Source organism: Nelumbo lutea, chromosome 6 (genome assembly GCF_056320005.1).
Source record: "Nelumbo lutea isolate HS-2025 chromosome 6, American lotus-T2T, whole genome shotgun sequence".
Classification (NCBI taxonomy): Eukaryota; Viridiplantae; Streptophyta; class Magnoliopsida; order Proteales; family Nelumbonaceae; genus Nelumbo; species Nelumbo lutea.
The window spans coordinates 12184241-12209735 of NC_142689.1; the positions used below are offsets into that span (position 1 = coordinate 12184241).

Sequence of the window (25495 nt, forward strand, 5' to 3'; positions counted from 1 at the left end):
CTTGAGTTTATGGTTAGGGTTGAAATTTACGAACTCAACTTTACTTCGGGTTGGGTTAGGGTTGCCTAATATTTTATTCTTTATCTCCTCATTGTTGTTTGCCACCCAAGGCTTGATGCCCATAAAAGATCTATTATAAGTCATCATAATAAATTATAGTCATTTCAAACATTTTTTTCTTGAATTTTGTACTTAAGGAACCAATAAAAACATCAATAAACAAATACTAATAAAATATAAGATTAATATATGTAATGAAGTTGAGTTAAGATCTAACATTAATAAGTTCTATAATATTTTAAGGAATGGGAAGAATGTTGGGCCCAACCCGAAATTGACTTTAGGTTGGGGTTAGGGTTGGGTAAGTCGGGTTGAAGGTCAAGTTGGGTTAGGGTTAGGGTTGGAGGTTTAAAACTTAGGATTGACCTCAACACAACCTAACCCAACCCAACTTGCAGCCTTACCTCTAGAATTGCTTGATTTGATTAATGGAACAAATAGAAGATTATTGACATGGCAAGCTCTACTTCTAACCTGTCAACTGGAATAATAAAGAATAAATTATTGACATGGCAAGCCCTTCCCACATCATATCTTTTCCGCATAATAGATTTTTCCATATATATATATATATAGATCCCATTATTTAATTGAACCGAATTCAAAATACAAAGATTTAAATCCGTCGGAATAGAATTCTATTTGGTCCGATCCGTTTGGAGCCCTAATCTTGTATTTCAATATTTTCGGTGGGGGCGGGTTAGGGTTCGAGTTCGAGGAAACGCGAGGTAGTTTGGGGGAGATGAGCATCTCCGTACTTCTGTGCTACGGGTTCTGTACTGACTGAATCCGGTTTGAGTTTGGGGTAGAATAGAATCACCTCAGCCCGTAGTGATCCCGACCCGGTTCCCATCCAATGTTTCATTCCATCATCCTCCCAAAAACGATTCCCATCCGGTGGTTCTGAAGGGCTTTACTTCCCAGACTGTGAGCGAGAGCAGCAGAGAAGACGAGGGAAACAATTTCTTTGTGGAAAGTGAGAGTGGGGAGGGGCTGGAATAAATAAGACATGACGAGGGTATTACATTTACTACCTGCGACTTCTTCATCTCCTCCGTTCGTCTCCTTTAATCGCCTCTCTCACTTGCATTCACACCCGGTTCTTCTTAAAACCGGTACTCTCTCTTTCTCTCTCTCTAGTTGTTATTGTTGTTTGCAGATGAGCTCGGCTCTGCCTTTGGTTTTGTTTGCATCTCCACTTGTGATAACGTTTCTGTCTGCTCGCCTCTCATCTTGGTTTTGGTTTGTAGTGTTTTTTGGTAGTAAAGAGGCAAAATTTGTTTTCTAATGAATGACTTGCGTTATTGATATTCGTGCCTTTTATTTTCTTCCCAAAAGATCTAGTTTTTATGCGAATTTGAGTTCTATTTAACGTAATTTGATGTGGGTATTGTGGAATTAGACAGATTTTTCAAGATTAAGACCTCGAAGGCTTGTTTCCACAACAATTACGGCATCAGTGTCAGTGTCAACCATGGTAAGTGCATTCCAGTTCCAGCTGGTTGGATGAACATATCAGCATGAACTTGTATTCATAAAACTAATAACTTGACAAACCCATTTGCACGGAACTTCCATTCCACATTGATTCTTGCTTCCTTTATGTGCGAAATATGCTAGTTACAGTCTTATTGCCTGCCATTATGGAACAGGACCAAGAAATTGTGGGTCATGTCAAGCAACAGCTATCGAAGCTATTTGAAGCATCGCTTAGAACAACGGTCCCCGATGAATTGGATGTAGAACCTTTGGTTGTTCCTTGCACTGGAAAGTTTGGTGATTATCAATGGTATGGGTTCACCCAGAGGAAGACATGCAAAGTTGATTTTGGAATTTGGACTCCATGTTTAGTTCATTTAAACAGTTCTTCATTTTCAGTTTTATCATTTTTTCTTCAGATACTCCTGAGTTGGGTTTTAATGTATTTGTTTGTTTTTCCGAGTGCTAAGCGGGAATAAACATTTCTATTTTTTCTTTTTAATGTAGTAATAATGCTATGAGCTTATATTCAAGGATTAAAGGCAAGACGACTCAGTTCAGGGGCCCTCCTGCTATTGGACAGGTACTGAGATTGATATCTCCCACTGCTTTATTTTTTGCCCTTTTGTGGAACGCAAAAACTTGATTTTGGTAACAATGTTTTATTGTTAAATCATCATTTGATTACATTGAGATATCCAATAAAATAATCTGGTCACATTATATGACTAAGGATGCACTGTTTGATTTGCAGGCCATTATGAAGAACCTTCCTCCAACTAAAATGATAGAGTCTTGTTCTGTTGCAGGACCTGGATTTGTCAATGTTGTTTTGTCAACCAAATGGATAGCTAAGGTTTGACACATTGTTAACTTTTCATGCGTGGGATTCATTTGTTACTTGTTGTCCTAATATTTTGATATTATTATTCCAGAGTATACAAAAGATGCTTATAGAGGGTATTGAAACATGGGCACCAAGGCTCCGGGTCAAAAGGGCTGTGGTTGACTTCTCTTCACCCAATATTGCAAAAGAAATGCATGTCGGCCACTTGAGATCAACCATTATTGGAGATACTCTAGCTCGCATGCTGGAATATTCGAATGTTGAAGTTCTGCGGCGGAACCATGTTGGCGATTGGGGTACACAGGTAAATATGATATGAAAATATTGTCTTTCACATGCAGAAATCAATTTTGTGATCATTAATGATTTAATTAATGTGTTAATCCTATCCTATCTATACTATTTATGCTCGGTGTCAGTATGTTTTGTTTGCCACATTACATTAATAATAGATATCTTTTTTTTTGAGAAAAAGGTAAAGTATTTTGGCCGTCCATAATTTGCGTCCAGGTCTACAACTATTGAGGAAAAAAATGTAACTTTTTTCTTTGCATTCATATACTCGCAAAAATCTTTCACAGAATGGAAGATCATGTAATAAAAATACAGAATTGCCTGAATCTGATTCCATCTGAATCCTCTAAGTTTGTAGTTTTCTGCATTCTTATACTTTTCTACTCATGTTGCCCCAAATCAATTGAACCGATTGCATGGATTGATGGATTGATGTATATATTTGTTCTGATATATGTTATATACAAACTCTGTTCCTTCATTGAGCCACACATAGGATGATGTGACCAACATTAGGTTGAGCTTGGAACTTGTTTGATATGTTATTGTGTATAACCGTGAACTTGATTCGACTGCTTGAGCCCTATTTAGTTTAGAGTTTGAGTTGAGGGTTTCATTTCCAAAAACCTTTGCTTAAATAATTGTTATTAATGAAAAAATTAATGCAGGATTGATTGCATAAAAAAAAAGAGATAAAATGACATAGAAATGAACACCTAGTGGGTGTTATTCTGAATGAACACCTAATAGCTTTTTGAAGGAATCAACACTATCAAGAAAAATTAACATTACTTCATAAGTATGGAACTCATACTTAGTTTATCTGATGTCAAAAAGGGAGGGCCTTGTTTTTTACAGTGATTTAAAAGGCGCACCTAGGCGCACAGGCGAGGCACATTTTGGGGTATGTGCCTTGCCCAAGTCCTAGGCGCACCTCTTTCAAAAGGCGCGTGCCTGGTGCGCCTGATGCGCCTTGCGCCTCAGCCCAGGTGTGCACCTTTTTAAAATTTTGCGCTTTTTGCTTTTTCTTGAGTCTAACAGCTGGGCCCCCCGGACCCCCGACCACGCCCCTCAAGGCAAGTCCGAACAAGTCTATGTTACTGGAGCACCAAGAACCCCCTATTTGCTTATGTTGTTCATTCATTCATTGCAATAAAAATATCTTGTTAAAAGGCAATGGAAGTTGTAAAATCATTATTTTTTATGTGAGAAATGAGAATTTCAGACCCTAACGTAGACTTGTTTGGGCTTGCCTCAAGGGGCGTGCTACAAAGGCAACTCATAGAATCAAGAATGCAATATGTTTTACATCACATTAACTACTTGAAGCAATGCAGTTAAGGAAAAAAAGAGATTGTGGGTTTTACATGCTTGAAAATGCTTTATATGTTTGCTTTTATTTTTAAATTTTCATTTGAATACACTTTACATGTTATGTTTATGTATTTTAATTTTAGATAATAGGTTTTTTAAATCATTTATTTTAAAATTTAAGTTTATATTTTTATTAACATTATGTTTAATGTTTTTAAAATTTTTTGGCATTTTTTTGGAATTTTCTGACATTTTTTTTGATTTTTTAGTTTTTTTGGTAATTTTGCGCCTTTCTTAAAAAGGCGTGTGCCTTGCCTTGTGCCTTGCGCCTCAGGCACAAGTTGGCCCTTGCGCTTTTTTTGTGCCTTGTGCTTTTAAAACACTGGTTTTTTATTTGTGAGAAAGGAGGGAGGGTAGGTAAGTCCTTTTCCCGTGTTTTCCTACTTCAAAACAAACTAAGAAGCAGCACTAAAAAATTTAATAGGAATAGCACAAATCCTAGTCCACTAAGTACCAGGACTTTGACCTATAAGACAATTCCTAGTTGACTTAGGACTAGAAATAAGGCATATCCTACTTGTTTTATGAGTTATTGACTATGCTTTAACTTACTAATATAATTCTGATCTGTGAACATAACTCCAAATCCATTTAGGCAAACCACATCCTAATACAATTAGGAAAACCAACTCCTAATGTAACTAGGAAAATTACTAATAACTTAAGTATACCAAAAGGTTACAACAATACCTCTACTACCCATAAACACATAAAAAACTTGGAAAGTCACAGATTTGGCACATCAGGTCCTGCACCAAAAATGTTTTTTTTTTTTTTTTTTGGTTTTGTTTTCCTGAAAAAGAACCATAATGTTTTTCACATGGACAGGAACTGCTAATCAGTTGCAAAGTTGGCCATTCCATTGGAGCACTTGTGTTGTCTCTGCTGGATACATATTTTATGTGTTTTAGTTCTTCTTTTCTCATTTACATTTCTACATTTAACATTTTGCATGTTTGTGCAGTTTGGTATGTTGATTGAGTTCCTTTTTGAGGAATTCCCAAACTGGGAGGATATAGGGGAGCAAGCTATTGGAGATCTACAGGTGAGTTAATAGATCTGTCAAGTTAATTGTACCTCTTTAATACACTGATGCTTGGAGATTATTGTTATTAATAATAAAAAGTACCAATTGCCTGAAAAAGTTGTTCTTGAATTAAGCACTAATTGTTGATCCATTCTGCATTTGTTCTGTTGTGTAAAATGTCCAGAATTATTTCCTTTATCAAATATTAGAAATTAAGAAAGAAGTCAACTTCTTGCTGAATAGGATAGCTTTGTGTTATTGTACCCGTAAATTTCAAGGTGCTGAGGTGAGGCTAGGTGATGGGGGGGGTGCCTTGTTGCCTAGTGCATGCCTAGGGGATGGATATATATACTGAAGAATCGTAGGGTAATTCCCTAGGATCTGTAGCAACCAGCAACCATCTTTCACTAGTAATTATCTATAATCATCATAAAAAGTATGGACTTCATATTAAAACATAAAAATCAAACAACTATGATTGTACCTGTAATGGGCGCCTTGTCACCTAGATGTCACTTATTCATTTCCCTGACAACTATGATTGTACCTGTAATGGTGATGAGTTTTTTTTTTTTTTTTTTTTTTTTTTTTGTCCTGATAGATACTATTGCTTTATTGAGAGAAGAAATAGGGGAAATGAGAAATTTAAATTAGCTATACTGAGGATAAAAACTAAATGTGCAAACACAAAGAAGAGAACAGAAATCTGAGCCCTGCTAACATGGGAGAAATGACAAAGTTCCAGCCTTAACAATTATAAGGTTAATCATTGAGGTGCTGATTTAGAAATTTAACTTACTCTGTAGATGTTCAATAAAAAAGGATGTAAAAACTGTTATTTCAAGTTAAAAGTAACAGAACCCTCACCTCAAACTTGAGCTTCATAAGGTGACTTTGTACTTGTTTTATGCTTTCTATCCCTTTCCTGCTGTCAAATTGTTTATGTACTTTCTAGTGGAGTGGCTGGGATCCACTTTGGTGCTGACCTTTGACTGATGTTTTCTTGAAATGTAGTTATACTTCTAAAGTGTTTTTGATCAGGACAAACTGAATATTTCAGTACAGCAGTCTATGTTACTTTCACTTTTCAAAGATTTATTTTTTTTACGCGACAGTGTTATTAATATTTTTGGTAGAACTTCTTTCAGCTTGTTAATCTTGGAAATGAGATTGGGTCTTTCTCCATAAGAGGCATTCTTTTGCTGTTGGTAGTTATTTCATTCTAATTAAATAGAGTCCTCTGAGTTTTTGTCAACTTGTTAATGCTGGGATTAGGAATGAGATTGGATCTTTCTCCTCAAGAATCATTCTTTTCCCCTGTTTGTTGTTATTTCATTCTAATTTGATGGAAAACTTCTCTGAATATTCTATAAGGGTATAAGATATCAAGATCATTCTTGTCTTTAAAAACATATCTTGGTAGTTGCTGTCGTTCTAATTGACTAGTCTATTCTAGGCATTTTACAAGGCATCCAAGACGAGATTTGATGCTGATCCTGCCTTTAAGGAGAGAGCACAGCAAGCGGTGGTTCGTTTACAGGTGAATAACTTATCCTTTACCAGACAATGACTTCTTTGAGGTTGATCTTTCTTTCTTCTGATTATGATGAACATTTTTCTCTCATTTACCTTTTCTGACTTGAGGCCTTTCAAATTTCATGAAGCAAAAGGGAGCAGTATCTTCGAACTTTATGTCTAATATTTCTTCATATTTTCCATGATTAAACTTGAACTGCAGGGTGGGGAAGCAAAGTATCGCAGAGCATGGGCAAAGATCTGTGAAATAAGTCGCAGGGAATTTGATCAGGTGTATCAACGCCTTGGTGTGCATCTGGAGGAAAAGGTAATATTCCTATGCTTGTATTTACCCAATAGCTTTGGGGTATTTCTCAAGAAAATATTTAATGACTTGCTAATTGCTACGTTTATTCTATCTATATTTTTTATATGAGAATGCAAGAATTCAACGTATTGAGAATTTGGTGTCATACTTTAATTATAAATTGGTAAAATAAAAAATAATATAATAATACATTAAGTGTATACAAGTTAAATCAATCAAAATTATATTTTTAATTATTAAATGCTTTAATTCGTTATTCAAATCATGCATTTACTTTATAGATTATATTTATAATTTTTTTAATTTTTTGAGGCCTATGCCTCAGAATACTTGAGGCCTACACCTTGCCTCCTTGAGACCCAACAGCCTTTCCTCTGCCTTTAGTCTTCTAAATTCTTGTTTGTATATGCTAACATGAAAACGTTGTGAGGTTCAGGTTGCCCAAGGCCTCAACCCTAATCCAACGCAAATTTAAGTCAGGTTCATGTTTTTCAACCCTAATCCTAACTTGTCCTTCAACCTGATCCAATCCAACCTTTTGGGTTGTGTTTGGGTTAACATGTCCCAAGTTGCATCTCTATCACTGTATAGCTTTAAAGGCCACGGAATTACAACTTATACCCAAAAAAGGCATATTGGAATTTAGATGAGCAAAGGCCTTTCTGCCATCAGAAAGATTATTAACTGATCAACCAAAAAAAAGAAGAATAAAATTGATTTTCTAGGACTAAGTATCTTCTATTTGGGTATGAATTAGCAATCTAGGGACTTTGCATCTTAGGTCCATGGAGTTTTGACAATTTGGAGATAAAGCTACCAATGGGAGAAACTGAAGAAATCCAGAGTCTGACAAATGAAGAAAGAAATAAGAGATTTAGGGGTTGTTTAACAGAGCAACTTGAGTAATGGTGAGCTTGGATTGCTTGAAAGAAAAAAAGAGAAAAATGGTTGAATAAGATTAAAGTGGAAATACTTAATTCAACTGAACTAAGTCTTAATTTTACTGTTTACCAAGTTATAGAAGTCGTGCTCTCTACTTCATCCTACTAGGGCTCACTGCTCACATCACATGCTTGCTAAATCATAGATCCTGAAGATTGCTTTCAATACTTGCATCTAAATTCTTCTTAGCTTCCCATTAACCTTTTAGAACCTCCAACTTGCTAAATCCCTCTTAACTGGTTTGCTCAATATTTTTCAATGCACATGATGGAACCATCATAGTCAAATTTCCTCACTTTGTCACCTTTGGACCCATCTGTAGGTTCCCAATCATGCATTCATTTCTAGTTTTGTCCTTTTTCCATTTGTCCATTTGAACATGCTTAGTTACACATGGTCTGACAGTTGTATTTTTTCCTTTTAGTTTGATATACTCTCTTGATGAGTAATCAAACAATTTTGTTAAAAATGCAAGTAAGGTGTTGTACAGAGAAACCTTTATAATTTACCATGCTCCATATAGAAAACAGCTAGCTAGTTAAATATGAACCTCCTCTATCTAAAACTGCTAGTGACATAAAAAAAACTGTTAGTGACTTCCAATGTCGAGGCCGCATTCATCAGGAAACTCATTACATCAGCACCAGGATGACAAAGGGTCTTTCCCTCCCATCAAAATCATATGACTCCTTAACACATTTGAATAAATGATAGAAGGGACTATGCTCCGCAAATAACTCTTCTACCTTTTGATGGTAATGCTGGTCAGCCACATACAAGTTCTAGGCAAGGGGATCTCTCCTTTCCTCTTTACTTTAGTAGCTGATGTAGAATCATTTCTAAGGCCAATAGAGAAGATATCGTTAGGGGTTGGAGAGTAGGGAGGAACTAGGTCCCGTCAGCAATCTTCAGTTTGCAGATGACCTAATATTTTTTGTGAAAGGGGTATTAGTGAGAAGGTAGCTAACTTGAAGGAGCTAATCAAAGGTTTTGAAAGAATCTCTAATCTGGAAATAAATTTGGAAAAGAGCTGCATAGCGGATATTAACTTGGAGGGTGGGGAGGTCAAGGCTATTGCGGAGTGTCTTGAGTGTTCCATCTCTTCTTGGCCTATGTCCTACTTAGGGCTTCCATTAGGGGCAAATCCTAGGGAGAGCAGGTTTTGGACTCCAGTGTTGGAATAGTTTGAGAAGAGATTAGCTCCATGGAAGAAGAATTACATTTCTTTGGGAGGTAGGATCACCTTAATACATTGGCAAACTTGCCCACTTACTTTTTGTCTGTCTTTAGGATACCATCTAGGGAAGCTAGGAAGTTGGAGAAGCTAATGAGAAATTTCCTGTGGGAACTGGGACAAGGAAAAAAAGGATCATTTGATTAAGCTAATGAGCATTCATGCTGGAGCAAACCGGCTAAAATACCAACTAACCCACCCCTCGGTTCTTTATGTAATTTTGAACTAGTGAAAATTTTGCTTATCCTCTGAAATGTTTAATAAAGATTTCATTTATTGAACCAGTGAAAGTGTTAAAGTGTAGCATGAGTATAGTAAAAAACAGTAACACAAGTACAATTTCGAGTATGGTTTACCCTAATAACCCTGTTATGTTCTTTTATTTCCCCCCTAAATTCCTTACGTGTATCCTTTCCAAAAATGAAATAATGTGGTATGCTGGCATGCAACATCATGACTTACTTTTTTCTTTTTGTTTATTTCTTTATTTTTTACATTGTCAGGGAGAGAGCTTTTATAACCCATATGTTCCTTGGGTTATTGAGGGATTAAGTAAGCAAGGGATGGTTGAAGAAAGTGAGGGTGCCCGTGTGATCTTCATTGAAGGGAAAAATATACCTCTTATTGTTGTGAAGAGCGATGGTGGATACAACTATGCTTCAACTGATCTAGCAGCACTTTGGTTAGTCTTCTGATAATTGAAGTAGATGATGCCTCTTTGAGTATTCTAACTCCAAATGAACTCTCTCTCTCTCTCTCTCTCTCTCTCTCCCTCCCTCTCCCTCTTTCATGTAATAAAAAAGGTCTGCTTATTAATCAGAAGAAAGTAGAATAAAAGAAAGATTTCTAGTTTATGTGATGTCTCATGGCAGGCTCTACTCCAAGCAATGAATGGTGATATCTTGTTGTATAATGTAAGAAATTGATAACATATACAGACAAGTATACACAAAAAAGGCAAAGGCAGCAGCTTAGCTGCTGAAAGAACCACAAGGAGGATACTCATTACCTACTTGTCAGCTCTTACAAATTACAAGTTGAAGCTCCTGCTTGGTAGAACATTAAGAACCTATATTTTGAAGTTGGGAAGCTTGTGCTGTGCCATACTGGTAACATATATGTTTAAGTAACAACCAAAAGCCACATGAATGATTTTAAGGCACCTTCTTTTTTTGATAGTAAATAAAAAAGAAAATTCATTAGAAGGTAAAAAGTACATCAGGTGATGAGTGATAACCAAAAGAAACAAAACTAAAACATAGAAGAAGCACAAATTACAAGTTCAAATCTGCACATTCAATTCCAATAAATACCAGAACCCCTCTCCAAAATCCTCATTTCATCTTCCAATCTAGAAGATGATTTCCAATCACAGCACAGTTTTTCTTTGATCTTGGAATTGTCTTCAAAAGTTCCTTCCACACCTCCCAACAAATTGCAGGACTGCAACTCCACACAATTTTTTCTTTCTTACTTGAAGAACTGGACAGCATGAGAAGTTTTCTTTTGAACTGTTAGAGGCCCACATCTACATGTTAATCCTGAATAACTGAAAGAATATGCCCCCAAGAAACTTAGTATGCAAGCACCCAATTAAAGATGCAAAAATATCTTCCTCATGGTCCTCACGTAAATTACATCTGTTAGCAATCTGGAAACCTCTACTTCTTAAATGGTTCTGCATAAGAATACAATCCAAAGATTATTTAAAAAAAAAAAAAAAAAGAAAAGAATACAATCCAAAGATACCAGCCACACAAAAGCTTCAACTCTTGGAGAGACGGGGTTACCCCAAACCTTGCCAATATTAGACTGCTAATACTGATTTTCTTGTCAACACTTTGGTAGAAAGATCTTACTGTGAATTGACCATTTCTGCACTCCTTCAGTTCTGCCATCTCAGATCTGACCTGTTAGGATTGATCTCCACATGTTGAAGTTTGGACAACAAACTCACACATTCCTCAAACTTTTCTCCAGCAAAGGTCTCCAAAAAACAGAGCAACAAACAACTGAAAATTTCCTCATCTCATAAAAGTGATTAATAGCAACATTTTTCTCACTTAATCTATACAGCCTTGGGCAGATCTCACAAAACCTCCCAAAACAAGACCAATCATCCTCCCAAAACCTTATACTTGCTCCATTTCCAACCTTGAAGTAAAATTTAGCGAAGCTGAATGGAATTTCATGATGATACCCTTCCACACACTGATACCACATGATGCTGAAACCTTTTTAGAATCCCAACTGAACAAAGAAATTCCATACTTACATCTAATTACTCTCCTCCACAAGCCTTTCTTCTTAACCCCAAACCTCCACAACCATTTCCCCAATAAATCTTTGTTGAAAATTCTTGCTTTTCTAATTCCCAACCCACTATCCTTCTTTGTCCTACAACACCAAGTCCCGTTTAACTAAATGAAGTCTTCTTTCCATCACCTTAATATTCCACAAAAATTCTCTCTTCATCTTCTCAATGGATCAGTCACTGAAGCAGGAATCTTCATTGAAGATAAATAATGAGTAAATTTGATAGCACTCCACACTCCTTTTATTATGGTGATTCACCACCAAGAGAAAGATACTTCCCTTCCCACCCTACCATTCTTTTAACAATCCTATCCAAAACAGGCTGCCATGTGGATACAGCTGAGGCTTTAGCACCAATGGGCAGGCCCTAATACGTAATGGAACTCCCCACAAGATTCCCGATAACTGCTGCACAGCCCTCTATTAAATTCTGTGAAATATCCCCACACCTATTATCACGCCCTTAGATAAAATTTACTTTCAGACTTGCCAACATTTTGAAACATTTTAATATAGCTCTCAAAAGCAAAACTTGTTCCACCTATGCATCCCAAAAAATTAGACTGTCATCAACATACTGTATATTTTATTCATTTTGTCTTTCCTGACCCTTTATATGTGTGTGTAATGTTTACGGATAAACATTTATCAAAAAAATGCTTATGGATAAACGCATACAGTGCGCATGGCAACCTTTTCTAGATTTGAAGACAGTTTTTGGTAGTGCTCTAATTTTTAGACTTTAGCCAACATTGTCTAAGGCGCTGGCATAAACAGCCACTTTGTACACAAAATGCCACAGATTAGGTCCATAACCATCATTGGGTGATAGCCTCCCTTTTCTGATAATTAATAACCTCTTTTCTCTAAGGGCCTGGTATACTTGGCAATTGGCATTCTCTCTCTGTTGATGCACAAGAACCATGGCCATGTTGACAGATCATAGCATTTCTGTGATTACTTAAAGTTTCCTTCTTAAATCATGCTTGTACCAAAAATAATCCTCAGCCATTAGGTTTTAGAAACATTGAATGAAAATGGCTTGACATTATTGCCTGGAGGCTGGAGGTATGCAATGAAACTTGTTGATTGAGGTGGAGCTATAATCTTGCATGCCATGGTTATCAGATTGAACATCAGAAATCATGGATATTTTAATTCTTCATGTCTGAAAATGTGATTTTAAGCATAAGGAAATCAGTTTGTGAAAGAGATACACTTTGGATGTTGTAGTTTGTTAAAATTTGAATAATGTTCTACTTAAGTTGCTTGGTTGATTTATAAAATCTTTTCAATTAGTTTGTAAATGCTTTCCGTGAAGTTATTGCATCTAGTGGATGATTTGTCTGTTGTTATCATTTTTAGTTTTTTAATCATTATGAGATGCAAAATTTCTCCTTCCCCTGAGCCTTAAAATATGATGGATGATCTTTTGTAAGTCTGTAATTGGGTTGGGTTTAGATCAGATCTAGCCACATCTGAATCCAATCCGATTACTGAAACTTAATATCCAAGTCTGATCCAAAATCCCAACTATCGAACTCAGAATCTGAATCTGCTCTGTTGTCATTAAGATAAAGAAAATTTTAAAAAATAAAATTAATTACTTTTAACTTACACACATATAATAGCATTTTATAAATATAAACAATCACTTTATTATATATTTATATATTTATATTAGTTTATTACTTTATTATATATATAAGTTAAAAGTAATTAACTTTTTATTCGTTTCTTTATTAAAAAGTGAAGTAGAGTTGGATGAAATCCGAATCCGATTCAAGATGTTCAAATTTGGTCGGATTTCAGATTAGTTTTCATTAATTGGTTTGGATTCATATGTTGCTGAATCTGATCCATTTACAGTCCTAATCTTTTGTATGGCCTTGTTTCATATTTTATCCTTTCTGTTTGATTGGTTTGCCACAGCTTGCAAGGTAGAATATGAAGTTCTTAAGAGCTTCCTGGTTTCATCTGCTTTGATAATGGACACACCAACACCAGTACCTTATTGTTGTGCTTTGAGTTTTTAATTTTCCTTTTGTTGCATTATATATATGTTTAATCCATTTATATTTATTCCATTCATGCATAAAACTTGTACTATTTTATTTTTCTGCTTCCAATGTTGCAGGTATCGTCTTAATGAAGAAAAAGCTGAATGGATAATTTATGTCACTGATGTTGGGCAACAACAACACTTCGAAATGTTTTTCAGTGTATGCACAATGCTATTGATTTGCAACACATTTTCCATAGGGAAATTATCTAAAGCCTCTCCTCACTTTATTGAAATTGTCTAAGAACTTCCCAACTTCTAGATACCTCCAAAGAACCCTGTCATAAGTTTTTTGTGAGTAATATACTTCCCTTATGTCACGCCTTCTTATGGTTTCATAAAAGGTAATTTTAAATGACACAAAAATAACCCATTCGATGTCATTTCACATATTTTTAATGTGACAAAAATACCCCTGTTACATGCTAACCATGTTGCTCTGAGTCTGTTCCTCTCAAAATAGAAGCAATGAATACTTCGATTATTAGAAAATAGAAGCAATGAATACTTTGATTTTATTTTACATTGGTATGTCCAAATCTAAATATTAAACTGATTTTCTGATAGTTGCAAAGATCCAAATTTTGATTGCCACTATCCATTTAATTTCCCAATATCTAACACTAATGTGTCCTCATGCTTAACGACTCATCACTTCAATGGGTCCTCTATCTGTTAGGTGAATGGATTTTGTTCATTTAGAACAGCCATTATTTAAGGGTATTTTGAGCATATTATAATACACAACAGTAAACCGCACACTATGCATGATGGGTAGAGTAGTAATTTTGCACCTTTTAACTTGTTATTTAATGGAATAAATCTGACAGGGGGTTCCTTGGAGGTATCTAAAATTGAGGGGAAGTGTAATAGCAGCCATTATTTAAGGGTATTTTGGGCATATTAGAATACACAATGGTACACTATGTATGGTGTGTAGAGTAGTTATTTTGCACTTTTAACTTGTTATTTAATGGAATAAATCTGACAAGGGGTTCCTTGGAGGTATCTAAAATTGAGGGGAAGCTTTAGACATTGTCAGTACTCAGTAGAACGAGGGGAAGTATTAGATAATTTTCCTTTCTATATTTCTAGTAAGCTCTTCTCTCCTATTGTTTTTTGATCAATAACTGAAATTCATTAGATTAAAAGAATTTAGTTATAACGCTCCAAAGAGAGATAAACGGGCTTAACTCTCTCCAGTAAGATAACAAAAAAGGAAAAGGTTACAGAACAGCCGAAAACATTTGATCCCTTCCCACCCCTTGCTTTGCCAAAGCATTAGCAAATACATTTGCTGTTCTCTTGACCCACTGAAACTTGATTTCCAGTCCTCTAGTTAGCCAATTAATCTCCCTCCTCTCATTAGCATATTTCCAAAGCCCACTACCTTATTGTAACCAAATTAAGATCAGCTTTAAATCCCCTTCAATGGCTAACTTTTGTATATTCAGTTCCTTAGACTTCCTTATACCCTGCTGCATAGACCTTTACTTTTGAGAGAGTCTCCAAACCCAATGGGACCTGAATACAAAGTGAACACCTTCCCATCCTCATCTCTGAAAACCCCCTTTTTTTTATCAATCATCTCTGAAAACACCTCCACTTGATGGACCTGGATTTCCCTCACTACTTTTGTCAAAGTTTAGCTTTACAAGTCCACTTTCTGGTGGTGACCACACAGGACAAACTAAAGAGTAGGCAGGAGCAGAATTTGCCACCTCCATCCAGCTATTCAGCAACATATCCATAGAAATATCAACAAACAAGTCCAAGGATTTCAACCAATGTACCACCCTCACTGTTACTATTTCAATAAGGCATTCTTTACTTCTTTCAACTTCAGAGAAAATTTTGGTGTTCCTTTTTTCCCAAAGAGTCTAGCAAACAGCAGCCCTCACACATCTCCACATTATCCTTGTCCTTTTGTTTGGCCAACCAAAGAATGAGAGGCTGAACATCCTTTGAATATTTGGCGGTGGGGTCCACCTGCATCCAAAGGAGGAAAGAGACCATTCCCAAAGATTAGTAGCAAAGGGGCAAGAAACTATTAAGTGGTAGGAGCTTTCACCATTAGCCTTGCAAAGAATGCACAAATTCGGAGACAAACATCAAAAAGGCCTTTTTCTTTGGAGTACGTCACAAGTATTACATCTTCCGAGGAAGGCTTCCCAACAAAAGGCTCCAATCCTTGGAGGAATCAGTTCACCCAAAACATCCTTAATCGGAAAGTTTTGTGCAAATGGACTGCATGAAGACAATAGGGACTTGAAGAAAGAGGCACAAGAGAAGGTTCCAGAAGGAGTTAGGGTCCACAATCTCTTATCCCTCTCAAAAGGATCCAGCACCACCCGGTCTAAGATCTGAACCAGATTCGTGACATTTTCAACCTCTACATTCCTTAAGCCTCTTCTAGGCCCTAGATCCCAATCAAACCCAAAATTAGGCTGAGAAAGAACTAGAAATTTGAACACAACCTTGCCCTTAAACTGGGAGAATGAAAACAAGGAAGGGAATTGATCTTTCAAAGGCATCTCACTCACCCACCCAAATGTACTCCCAAAACTTTACTTGATTCCTAGAGCAGAGGTCATACTTGATGTGCTGCAAAAAGGATGGAAGAATGGCATGAATAGATTTCCAAGGAGAGGCACCAACAAACCTTGCCAAAGTCCCAATGTCCCAGCCATCATCTGCCTGACCATGAATACTTAAAATTACCCTCGTCTACAGTTTATCCCTCTCACCTCCCAACCTCCACAGCCATTTCTCCAATGATGCTTCATTTTTCCTCCGAATGTTCCCTAAACCTAACCCTTTGTCAGCCTTACTCCTAGAGACTAGTTCCCAATTCACCCTGTGATCCTTCCTCTCCTCCCCTGGTTCCCACAAGAAGTTTCTTATCAACTTCTCCAAACTCCTACTTATCTTCATTGGGATCCTAAAAACTGATAACTAATACTGTAATACACAGGCAAACTAGCTAGTGTAGACTTAATTAAAGTAATTCTACCTCCCAGAGATAAATAATTCTCTCCTCTCCTATTCCTTATTACCATGTTATTAATCTTAATAAGATATAATTGAATGCAAGACATTGATGCTGTGATGGAGTTTTTCATGAATGGCTCCTTTCTCAAATGAATCTAGGTATTTTGTTTAACAAATAATGATGATTGGAACCTTAGACTAATGATGATGTTACTTGATAATGTTGATTAGTAGCATCTAAAGGGCTAGTAGAAGTGAAATTTTACTTGCATAAATGGATCTAAATTTATGATGATTTGTTTCAGGCTGCAAAACGTGCTGGTTGGCTTCCATCTGATGGCAAGGCCTATCCCCAAGCAACTCATGTGGGGTTTGGTCTTGTTCTTGGAGATGATGGTAAGCGCTTTCGGACTCGAAGCACTGAAGTGGTTCGATTAGTTGATTTACTTGATGAAGCTAAGAACCGCAGTAAAGCAGCACTTATTGAACGAGGTAGTTTGACTACAAACTTGCTATTTTCATCTTTCCCATTTTCCTTTCCTGATAGGGGATGTGATTAAGCAAGTTTATGCAATTCTTGTATTTGTCGCTTTACATAAATATTGGAACTCATGACAAGATACATTATGAGGCAAAGTTGGACACATCTTTTCAGGTGTTCCCCCCTTGTCTATAGGGTGAAAAAACAAGTGTTTCATAAATCTGTTGTTTACTTGTGCAATTCCTGTATTTGTTGCTCTACATACATGTTGGAACTCATGAAAAGATAAGGCAAAGTTGGACATGTCTTTTCAGGTGTCCCACCTTGTCTGTTGGATGAAAAACAAAGTGTTGCATAAATCTGTTGTTTACTAACATTTCCCTTTTCGACGAGGACAAATCTACTCTTTCTGTTCTGTTTCTTTATCTCTCACATATTCCTAACTCATTTACCAAGATGGGCAATTAGGCATAGGCTGTTCCTGTACTGAAAATGATGAATGATATGATAAGCTTATTGTAACCATATCTAACTATTAAAAAAACCCATATCTAACTATTGGCACTGCTGAATTTTGTATCCTTGACCAGGTAAAGGTGCAGAATGGAGCGATAAGGAGCTCGAACAAACTGCTGAAGCTGTTGGTTACGGGGCTGTTAAGTGAGCTTTCTATTCCTATCCCTTCCTGTTCACTTTTCTTTGGGACTTGGTTAAATATTTGATGGGTGTGATGGCTCACTTCGATATTTTCTGCGATGTGTATGTGGCAAATTAGTTTTATCCTTGCAGGAAGCTTCTACAGGGAAGTCCCACCTCTATTGCTAGTTTGGAAACTTGCTCCATTAGAATCTTGCTATTAGGCCTGCTTCTACTTGAATATAATTTTGGGTGAATCACTTCTACCTCCCTTGGGGCTTGGGGTTTCATGAAATAGTAAGACCTCCCTTCAGGTTTATCTATTAATTTGTTCTTTCATTGACCATTTAATTGAAGGGGGTTTGTTATTAATTGAAGAGATAGACTTTAGACATAAGTACATATTTAACTAAAATTCCATTAATAATAAAATGTCAAATTTGCCTCATATATATATATATATATATATATATATATATATTGAAAATGATAGAAATAACTTAAAAAACTAACTACAGTGTTAACATCTCAAAATTTATTTTTATTTTACTTAAACCTATTTTAATTTTTCATTCCCACCTTAATGCATCGTAGAAAAAATGTCCTTTACAAAAATACAAGGGCTTTTTGTCCATATAACATACAGGTAGGTGATATATAAAGTTAAAATGGACTTTTGGAAAACTTTAAATGTCATTTAAATGCTCCATTACTAAAACTTACAGCAAGTTAATAGAGGTGTGGAATACTGGAAATTAACTCAACCCTAAACTATAACTCTGTAAGGGGTAATAAGTTAGTAGGTAGACCCTAGGTGAGGTTTTAGTATTTGACCAAAACCCTAAGAAAGGTACAAGTAATTTACCATATTGTTTTTCTTTTTCAGAATCTAGACTTTTTCTTTTGGGGAAGGGGGTGATTGATTCATCTTAAAGCAATGTTTCCAAACTGCAGCCAAATTGGCCAGTTGGACCAGTTGCTTTGTCACACTGAACCAGAGTTGCAAAAAACCATTGACTTGATCAATGACATTTTACCCAGCTGGTTGAACTGCTGAACCATTTGACCTAGTCAGAAGGTCATGGGTCAGATATTTATTTTCTTTTATTTTTAGTTTTTCGTCAATCATTCTCATTTATCATTTTTATTTTTGTTTATCTGATCAATACATAGTATTAGAGGTATGCCTGTTTTTCCTATAGTTCTTTTTGTAACTTATTCTCTTTATTTTATCTGTTTTCATATTTTTATTTAATTTATGATGTCATGGATTGACCTGTTTGAATCGTATGATTGAACTGCTGGCCTGCCACCTGGACGGAAAGCAGTTCCATTTCCAGGTCAGTTTTAAAATACTGTATTAAAGTTGTCAATCAGATGTCACTTCATACAGTCATCTAGGTTTAGTGGCTTTCAGTGGGTTGGTTTAGTCTTGGAAATGGCACATGGTGCAGCCGTGGGAGCCATTTTTTTGTGGGTTTTCACTAATTTGGACAACTCGGGGAAGAACACTCAGTGCAACCATGGATGTGGATGCCTCAATAAATGTTGCTTGCTTTCCTTATGACTAAGTGGATACAACTATCCCAAAATGGTGCACTTTTTCCGGTGGATTCTATGAAATTCTATATCATTCACTCAAACAGTTACTTGAAGTTTTAAGTCGACACTGTAAAGTAAAAATACAGACTTATTTCCAGAGCTTTAGCTTTCTGATATTTTGAGAGCTAGCAGTTTATTTCCCTTTCTAATCCAGATTATCCTCCACCAGATGCATGTGGGGCTGATAATTCTTGCAGTTTCAAATTTAGTGTGTGAAAGCTTCTGTATTTCCCCTTGTACTTTTCAATTTGTTTTGATAAATTTGCACTTTCAATTTTTAACCCTCTATTTCTCTACTTTTCCATATTTCCATTCACATTCTATTCTATGGGTGTTACAGATTCTTCTTTCAAGATAATATTTTCATTGATGGCTAAAAAATCATATTTCAGCAGCTGAGTTTTTAACCCAATTTCCTGTTTTGGATCATCATCAATCAAATGTAAATTGTTTTTCTCATAGTCAAACATTTGTTTGTGCCTTAAAATTGTTTTGGGTGTTTGAAAAGGGGTGCTTCCTGTTGGATTTGCTTACTGCTGTTGCAATGCCTTGCTGTAACACATGATACAAATTAAGATGGAGAGGGAGATGAATTTGGCCTGTCATTAGTATTTGCCATTGTATTGGTAACAAATTGGAAAGCTGCTGTTTGGTATCATGCAATGTCTTGTGGCAGCATTTTGTCCTTTTGGCTCAATAACTGTGTTAGCTCGTGCTTTACTTCTAACTACAATAAGAGCATGCTTGTCTGCTAATTTAATTCTGATATATTGGTCACTCTGGGTCTGCTCATTCTTTTTCTGACCTCTGTATAATTTGCTTTTTAACAGATATGCTGATCTGAAGAACAATCGACTAACAAATTATACATTTAATTTTGATCAAATGCTTAATGATAAGGTATATTTGCCTGCACAAACTTCCTGCTTACATTTTGCATGAGGCTGTAGTTGAAGATTCTGATGGCACTAGGCATTCAAATGCTGATGGGTGATACCAATTTTTTCTCTTTTTGTTTTTTGTTACTTGCTCCGTTTTTAGTATTTTCATTATTCACAACTTAAATCATGAATTCCATGGTTTTGATTTGAATCTCATGTCGTCATTATCTAAGCCTTGTCCCAACTATATGGGGTTTTGATTTGAATTTTATATCTGAATCCTATCAATTTAATTAAGAAATAGTTCTTTATTTTGTTAATGATAAAAAAAGTTCTTTATATGGGTTTTGATTTGAAGCTCTCACCAATGTTTTGAAAATCGTAATCATATTGTAACTCGTAGAGAAAGTTGAACTGAATCGAATCGTGAATTGTATTATAAATTGTAAGATTATTTCTATTTCTTATAAACTTGTCAAAAAATTAAATATAGATATATTAAAAAGCTAAATATATATAGGAATGTAACTTTCCCATATTTTTAATCTACTTATACCATGTATGTACCTAAAATACTAGAATTTACCACTTATACAATAGAAGCCTGAGATGATATAATCAAGTTTGGCTTGAAAGTCAAACAAATCCACATATAATGGCTCTTTAACCTACATATGGTGGAAAATAAACTCAATTTCTAGTCTTAAATAACATAAATAAATCATTTTCTAGTAAGGGCTTTAAAAAAATTTCTCTTGACAAAACTAGATATAAACAAAAACAGAGAAAATTAGAGAGCTAATTCTTAATTGAATTTATTTGAATCGTATAAATCGTAAGATTTATGAATCAAATTGTAGGATTCAAACAAAAATTGTAAGATTATTGCAGTAAAGGATTTGGACATAAGATTCAAATCAAAACCCTTGGGATTCATGACTCAAACCATGAATTGTATCATAAATCGTAAGATTTCAACAACATTCTAGAAAATGATTTATTAAGGTTGTTTAAGACCTTTTAGAAATCATATTGAGTTTATTTTCCATCATATGTTAGTTAAAAGGCTATTTATGTGGATTGTTTAGATTTCGAGTTGAACATGATTCTAGCATACAAGTGGTAAACTCTATTGTTTATGTACATATATGGTAAGTATGGATTAAAAATAAAGTAATATCACTTTTCTATATATATATATTTGGATTTTTAGTATATCTATTTTTAATTACTTGGTTGATATGGGAGGGGCTGTTACTTAGTGTAATGGTAATATCTCAGGCTGGCAAACATGAGAATGCAGGTTGTAGCCAAAGGTTAGGACCATATTCAGTCTACCCCTCCAAAGATCCCAGATAGCTGAGAGTCTGAGACCAACATTGGGTAATGTTTTATTTAAAAGTTTGTAAAAACAGAAGTAATTTATGATTTGAATTAATTCAATTTTCTTTATGATTTACGAAACTGTTAAGATTTTCAGAACATTAATGGTAATTAATAGGAAAAGTAATAGCTGATGGTGTGTGACAATTAGGAAGTGAGAGATGATGAGGATCTTTCCACTGGATGAAACAAGGAAGTTTAGTGGGGATTTTTCTAGATCACGAGATCCAGATTGCTTGGACCAGCATTGGGGTAATTGCCTTTCAAGAAATAAAGGTGTGGAAGGTGGGAATATCATCTATCTTTTTTATATGAGAGTGTTGCTAGGGAATTTTGACTGGTTTCATATTTCTAGTAGTTGGAATTAGGTCAGAAGTTAGGTAATGAAACTAAATCAAAATGTTCTCATTGAAGGATCAATGCTTCAAGGGATATGGAAAAAGAGAAAAGTTCCTGGAACATTACCAGATGAAATTTTCAAAGATACAATGTTCATTCTAGAGTGGAAATGAGGGAATTGAAGAAGAAGACTGACATGAATATATATGGGGTTGAGAGTTTAATCTAGAATATTTGCACTGCAGGTAAAAGGGAGGTTGGACATGCTGAATTATGTTTAAATTAAATAGCGAAGGGTCTAAGTTGAGGTTGGACATGCTGAATTATGTTTAAATTAAATAGCGAAGGGTGTAAGTTTGCTGTGTACCCCTTTTAGTTTCACTTAGGTTTTTTTACCAATGTGTATGGTTTTGCTTTCTAGAATGCAGTTGTTTTTTGCTTTAGAAGACAACCATAGACATTGGCAAACACCTCTTTAGTGTTTGGCTGGAAGTGGTTCTGGTTCTTATTGTATGACTATGTCCTCAGTTTGGAATTTGGATGATTTGTCTTTGTTGGGGGTTTCTTTCTGAATGTTCTTTTTCTCTTGTGGTTGGTATGGCTCTTGATGGTTTTTCTTGGGTTACTGGATGTTGATCGGGGAATAATGTGCAGGGTTTCCTTTTCTTTTGCCTCTTTGGGCTATTTGTCTGTCTTCTTTTATACCCTTTTTCTTTCTTGTATGCCTTTTTCTTCTTGAAGCATTTTATCATTTATTAGATTGAAACGTCTGTGTGCTTGATCATGTTTTGTTGGGGTGGTTCCCTTCTTGATGATGATGATGATGGATGGTGGGGAGTGAGACCTAGGAAAAAATAGGACCTGAGATACCAAACTAGTCCCTTTGGTTTCTGCATTGTCCCGAACCAAAACCAAACCAAATCAATCAGTTAACTAATTGACCAGTTTGATTCTTTGGTTTTTTGTTTTTTTTTGTTTTTTTTTATATTTATAATATACATTATAAATGAATATTTGGAAACAGCCTCTCTGTAAGGCTGGTACATCTGTCCCCAGACCCCACTTTGGCAGGAGCCTCATGCACTGGCTGCCCTTATATTATATATATATAAATATAATATAAATACTATATAACTAAAAAAAACATATTTCAGTAATTTTGTATGTAAAATTACTGAAATAATTATTAAAAGGGGTTTTTGTTGAGTTAAAATGGGGTTATTTCAGTAATTTTGTATGTAAAATAATTTATAAAAGGTAGAATGGGTATTGGGAAAAAATGGTGCATCAATCTAACGTTTTCTGTCAAGAACAGTGACAGAAGGGAGGCTTTTGTATTTTACCCTATATTATATTATACATAATATATAATATATAATTTATTATAAATATATTATATTTTATAAATGACTATATATATAATATCGGTCTGTTCGGTTAATAAATGATTTTCATATTGGTTAACTGAAACTGAACCAGTACCTTCAGTTTTTCAAAAATACCGAACTGATTGATTCGGTTGACCAGATTTTTTGGTTTGGTTTAGTTTTTCGTTTTTTTTATGAGCACCCCTAGGAATGATCACGAGTCATATGGTTGATACCAACTGGTTTGAAATAGGTATAAGCTTCTAGTTTTATAATGGGCCACGAGGCATATCTTGACACGGAATACTCGCCTTGCTCCTTTTGGTGTTGCTTAAAACTTTTTCCTTGATCATTTTCTGGAGGTAGAAATTCTTTTGAACATTAATTACATGTTAGGTTACATACATGGTATCAGTGCTTGTACTAATTTTGTTGCTACACAGCATCTCTGAGAGGCTTCACCAAGTGAAATTTTGGTAATCATTCCTGGGTTTGTATTAAATGTATGTATGGGATGAATTATTGTGCAACCTAGGAGCATATTCATATCTACTATCTCTTGGTATACACCAGTAACTGGGCATTTGTTCAAAATTAGTTCATCTGCACAACCCAATAAAATATAATGTGGTGCACTTCAGGGTCTCATAGCTATAGGGAGCATCATTAATATGATCAAGCACGTTGATCATCATCATTATTGTCCTCTCCTCTACACTCCATCCCTTTCTCTCTTGGTTTCCTCTCTTACTCATGTGGAACTCTTGATGAGCAGGGAAATACAGCTGTTTACCTCCTCTATGCACACGCTCGTATTTGTTCAATCATCAGAAAATCTGGTAAAGACGTTGAAGAGTTGAAGAAGGTAAATTCCCTTTAGGCTAAACTTCTATTATCCCTTTAGGCTTGCAGCTTGCTTGATGCCTAAACTTAGAATTTGATTTGTCTGAGTTGCTAATGAAACTATAGCCATTTGATTTTGAGTGTGTTTTCTGTTCCAATTAGATGTTTCTAATATTTTTCTTTGGAACAGACGGCAACAGTTGTGCTGGATCATCCAGATGAGCGTGTCTTGGGGCTTCATCTACTCCAGTTTGCTGAGGTAGGGGATTGCTGATTGCATAGAAAGTTCTTATTTGTTCCTAGTGTCTTGTTCTTTTACGTCGAGCTCTTAACATAACATGCTAGATGGCACTTCTGTAGTTCTGTTACTGATGGAATGCTTTATGTTCACTCCCCCTATGTCAGACTGTTGAGGAGGCTTGCAACAATCTCTTGCCGAATGTGTTGTGCGAATATCTCTACAACTTGTCGGAGAACTTCACTAAATTTTATTCCAATTGTCAGGTCTGGTATATCTGTTCAAAAGTTTCATCAGTTCTCAGTAACTGATTTTCTTAATGCTTTCATCTTATCGTAATTAAAACTCATAGGAGCTGGAGATGCACATACTAAAGGTCCAAATTGTTAGGTGGCTTAGAAAAACTGATGCTAATTTTCTCTCTTATAAGACATGCACACTCAAACAATGAAAGCAAAGAAAAGAACTCTCTGTAGGTTTATTGAATGATAAATGATTACATCAATTTACAACTTGTTGAACTCACTTGGTCTTCAACTTGGGCAGGTTGTTGGATCGGCAGAGGAGACGAGTAGATTGCTGTTATGTGAAGCAACAGCCGTAGTCATGAGGAAATGCTTTTATCTACTTGGAATTGTACCTGTCTACAAAATATGACAATACTTTTATGGTTTATTTGTTACCCATCATATGTTTAAGATGGGTGTTGAATGTATACACGACTCAGTTTTTATAATTTATAAATGATGACAGAAATGGATGAGGTTCTTGATTTGGGGGAATTATGTACATCCATCAAAATGTGTAACCCAGATAGTAATTTCTAAGTTGCAGATTTTGGCCATAAATGTTAAGGAGTAGGTGAAATTGAGAAAGCTTATTGTATGGCTGGTGCAGAATCTTGTATATGGCAGAACGCAAAAGTACCATAATTGGAAAGTTGGTGCACAATTTATGTCGTGTTTGATAAGCACAAGTATGACATAACCTAAGTGACATACATTTTGCCATGTGTGCGTCTTACTGTCTTGCTTGTGTTTATATCATACTTGTAAGATTGCATATTTTTACACTGTACTGTGTTTTGTGAAAAGCATATTTAACTTGTGTGGCTGAAAGCCTGAAAAACGAAATAGCCCAAAATGATTTCATTTTTTTTTTTGGTTACAAATTGGCTTTTACTTTCATGCTAGCTAAACTCCGTTTTTTTTCCTCTGCCAAAGCACAAAAATGTTCCAATAAAAACACAAATTCAA

At 35.5% G+C, this 25495-nt stretch overlaps 1 protein-coding gene across 4 annotated transcripts; it reads left to right on the forward strand.

Annotated features, from left to right (window-relative positions):
• The first annotated feature begins 652 nt into the window (after positions 1-652).
• Positions 653-25124, forward strand: LOC148847359 (arginine--tRNA ligase, chloroplastic/mitochondrial-like). Of its 4 annotated transcripts, none has more exons than XM_088949147.1 (18): positions 653-1175; positions 1467-1537; positions 1713-1849; positions 2047-2122; positions 2294-2395; positions 2475-2690; positions 5019-5099; positions 6538-6621; positions 6820-6924; positions 9604-9782; positions 13554-13638; positions 16775-16961; positions 17541-17610; positions 20019-20088; positions 23934-24023; positions 24192-24260; positions 24407-24505; positions 24786-25124. In XM_088949147.1, exons 1-18 carry the CDS (start codon positions 1070-1072, stop codon positions 24894-24896), a joined length of 1938 nt encoding a protein of 645 aa, XP_088805273.1. In that variant the 5' UTR covers positions 653-1069; the 3' UTR covers positions 24897-25124. The 4 variants fall into 4 exon arrangements, with proteins under 4 accessions (XP_088805273.1, XP_088805274.1, XP_088805276.1 ...); XM_088949148.1 differs by having other exon boundaries at positions 758-1175; positions 1463-1537; XM_088949150.1 differs by having other exon boundaries at positions 1175-1302; positions 1463-1537.
• The last annotated feature ends 371 nt before the right edge of the window (positions 25125-25495 follow it).

Coding starts and splice junctions, on each gene's coding strand:
- LOC148847359 (XM_088949147.1), top strand. CDS start 1,070: ATGACGAGGGTATTACATTTACTACCTGCGACTTCTTCATCTCCTCCG. Junction 2,691..5,018: donor TTGGCGATTGGGGTACACAG/GTAAATATGATA, acceptor ATGTTTGTGCAG/TTTGGTATGTTGATTGAGTT. Junction 24,024..24,191: donor ACGTTGAAGAGTTGAAGAAG/GTAAATTCCCTT, acceptor TCTTTGGAACAG/ACGGCAACAGTTGTGCTGGA.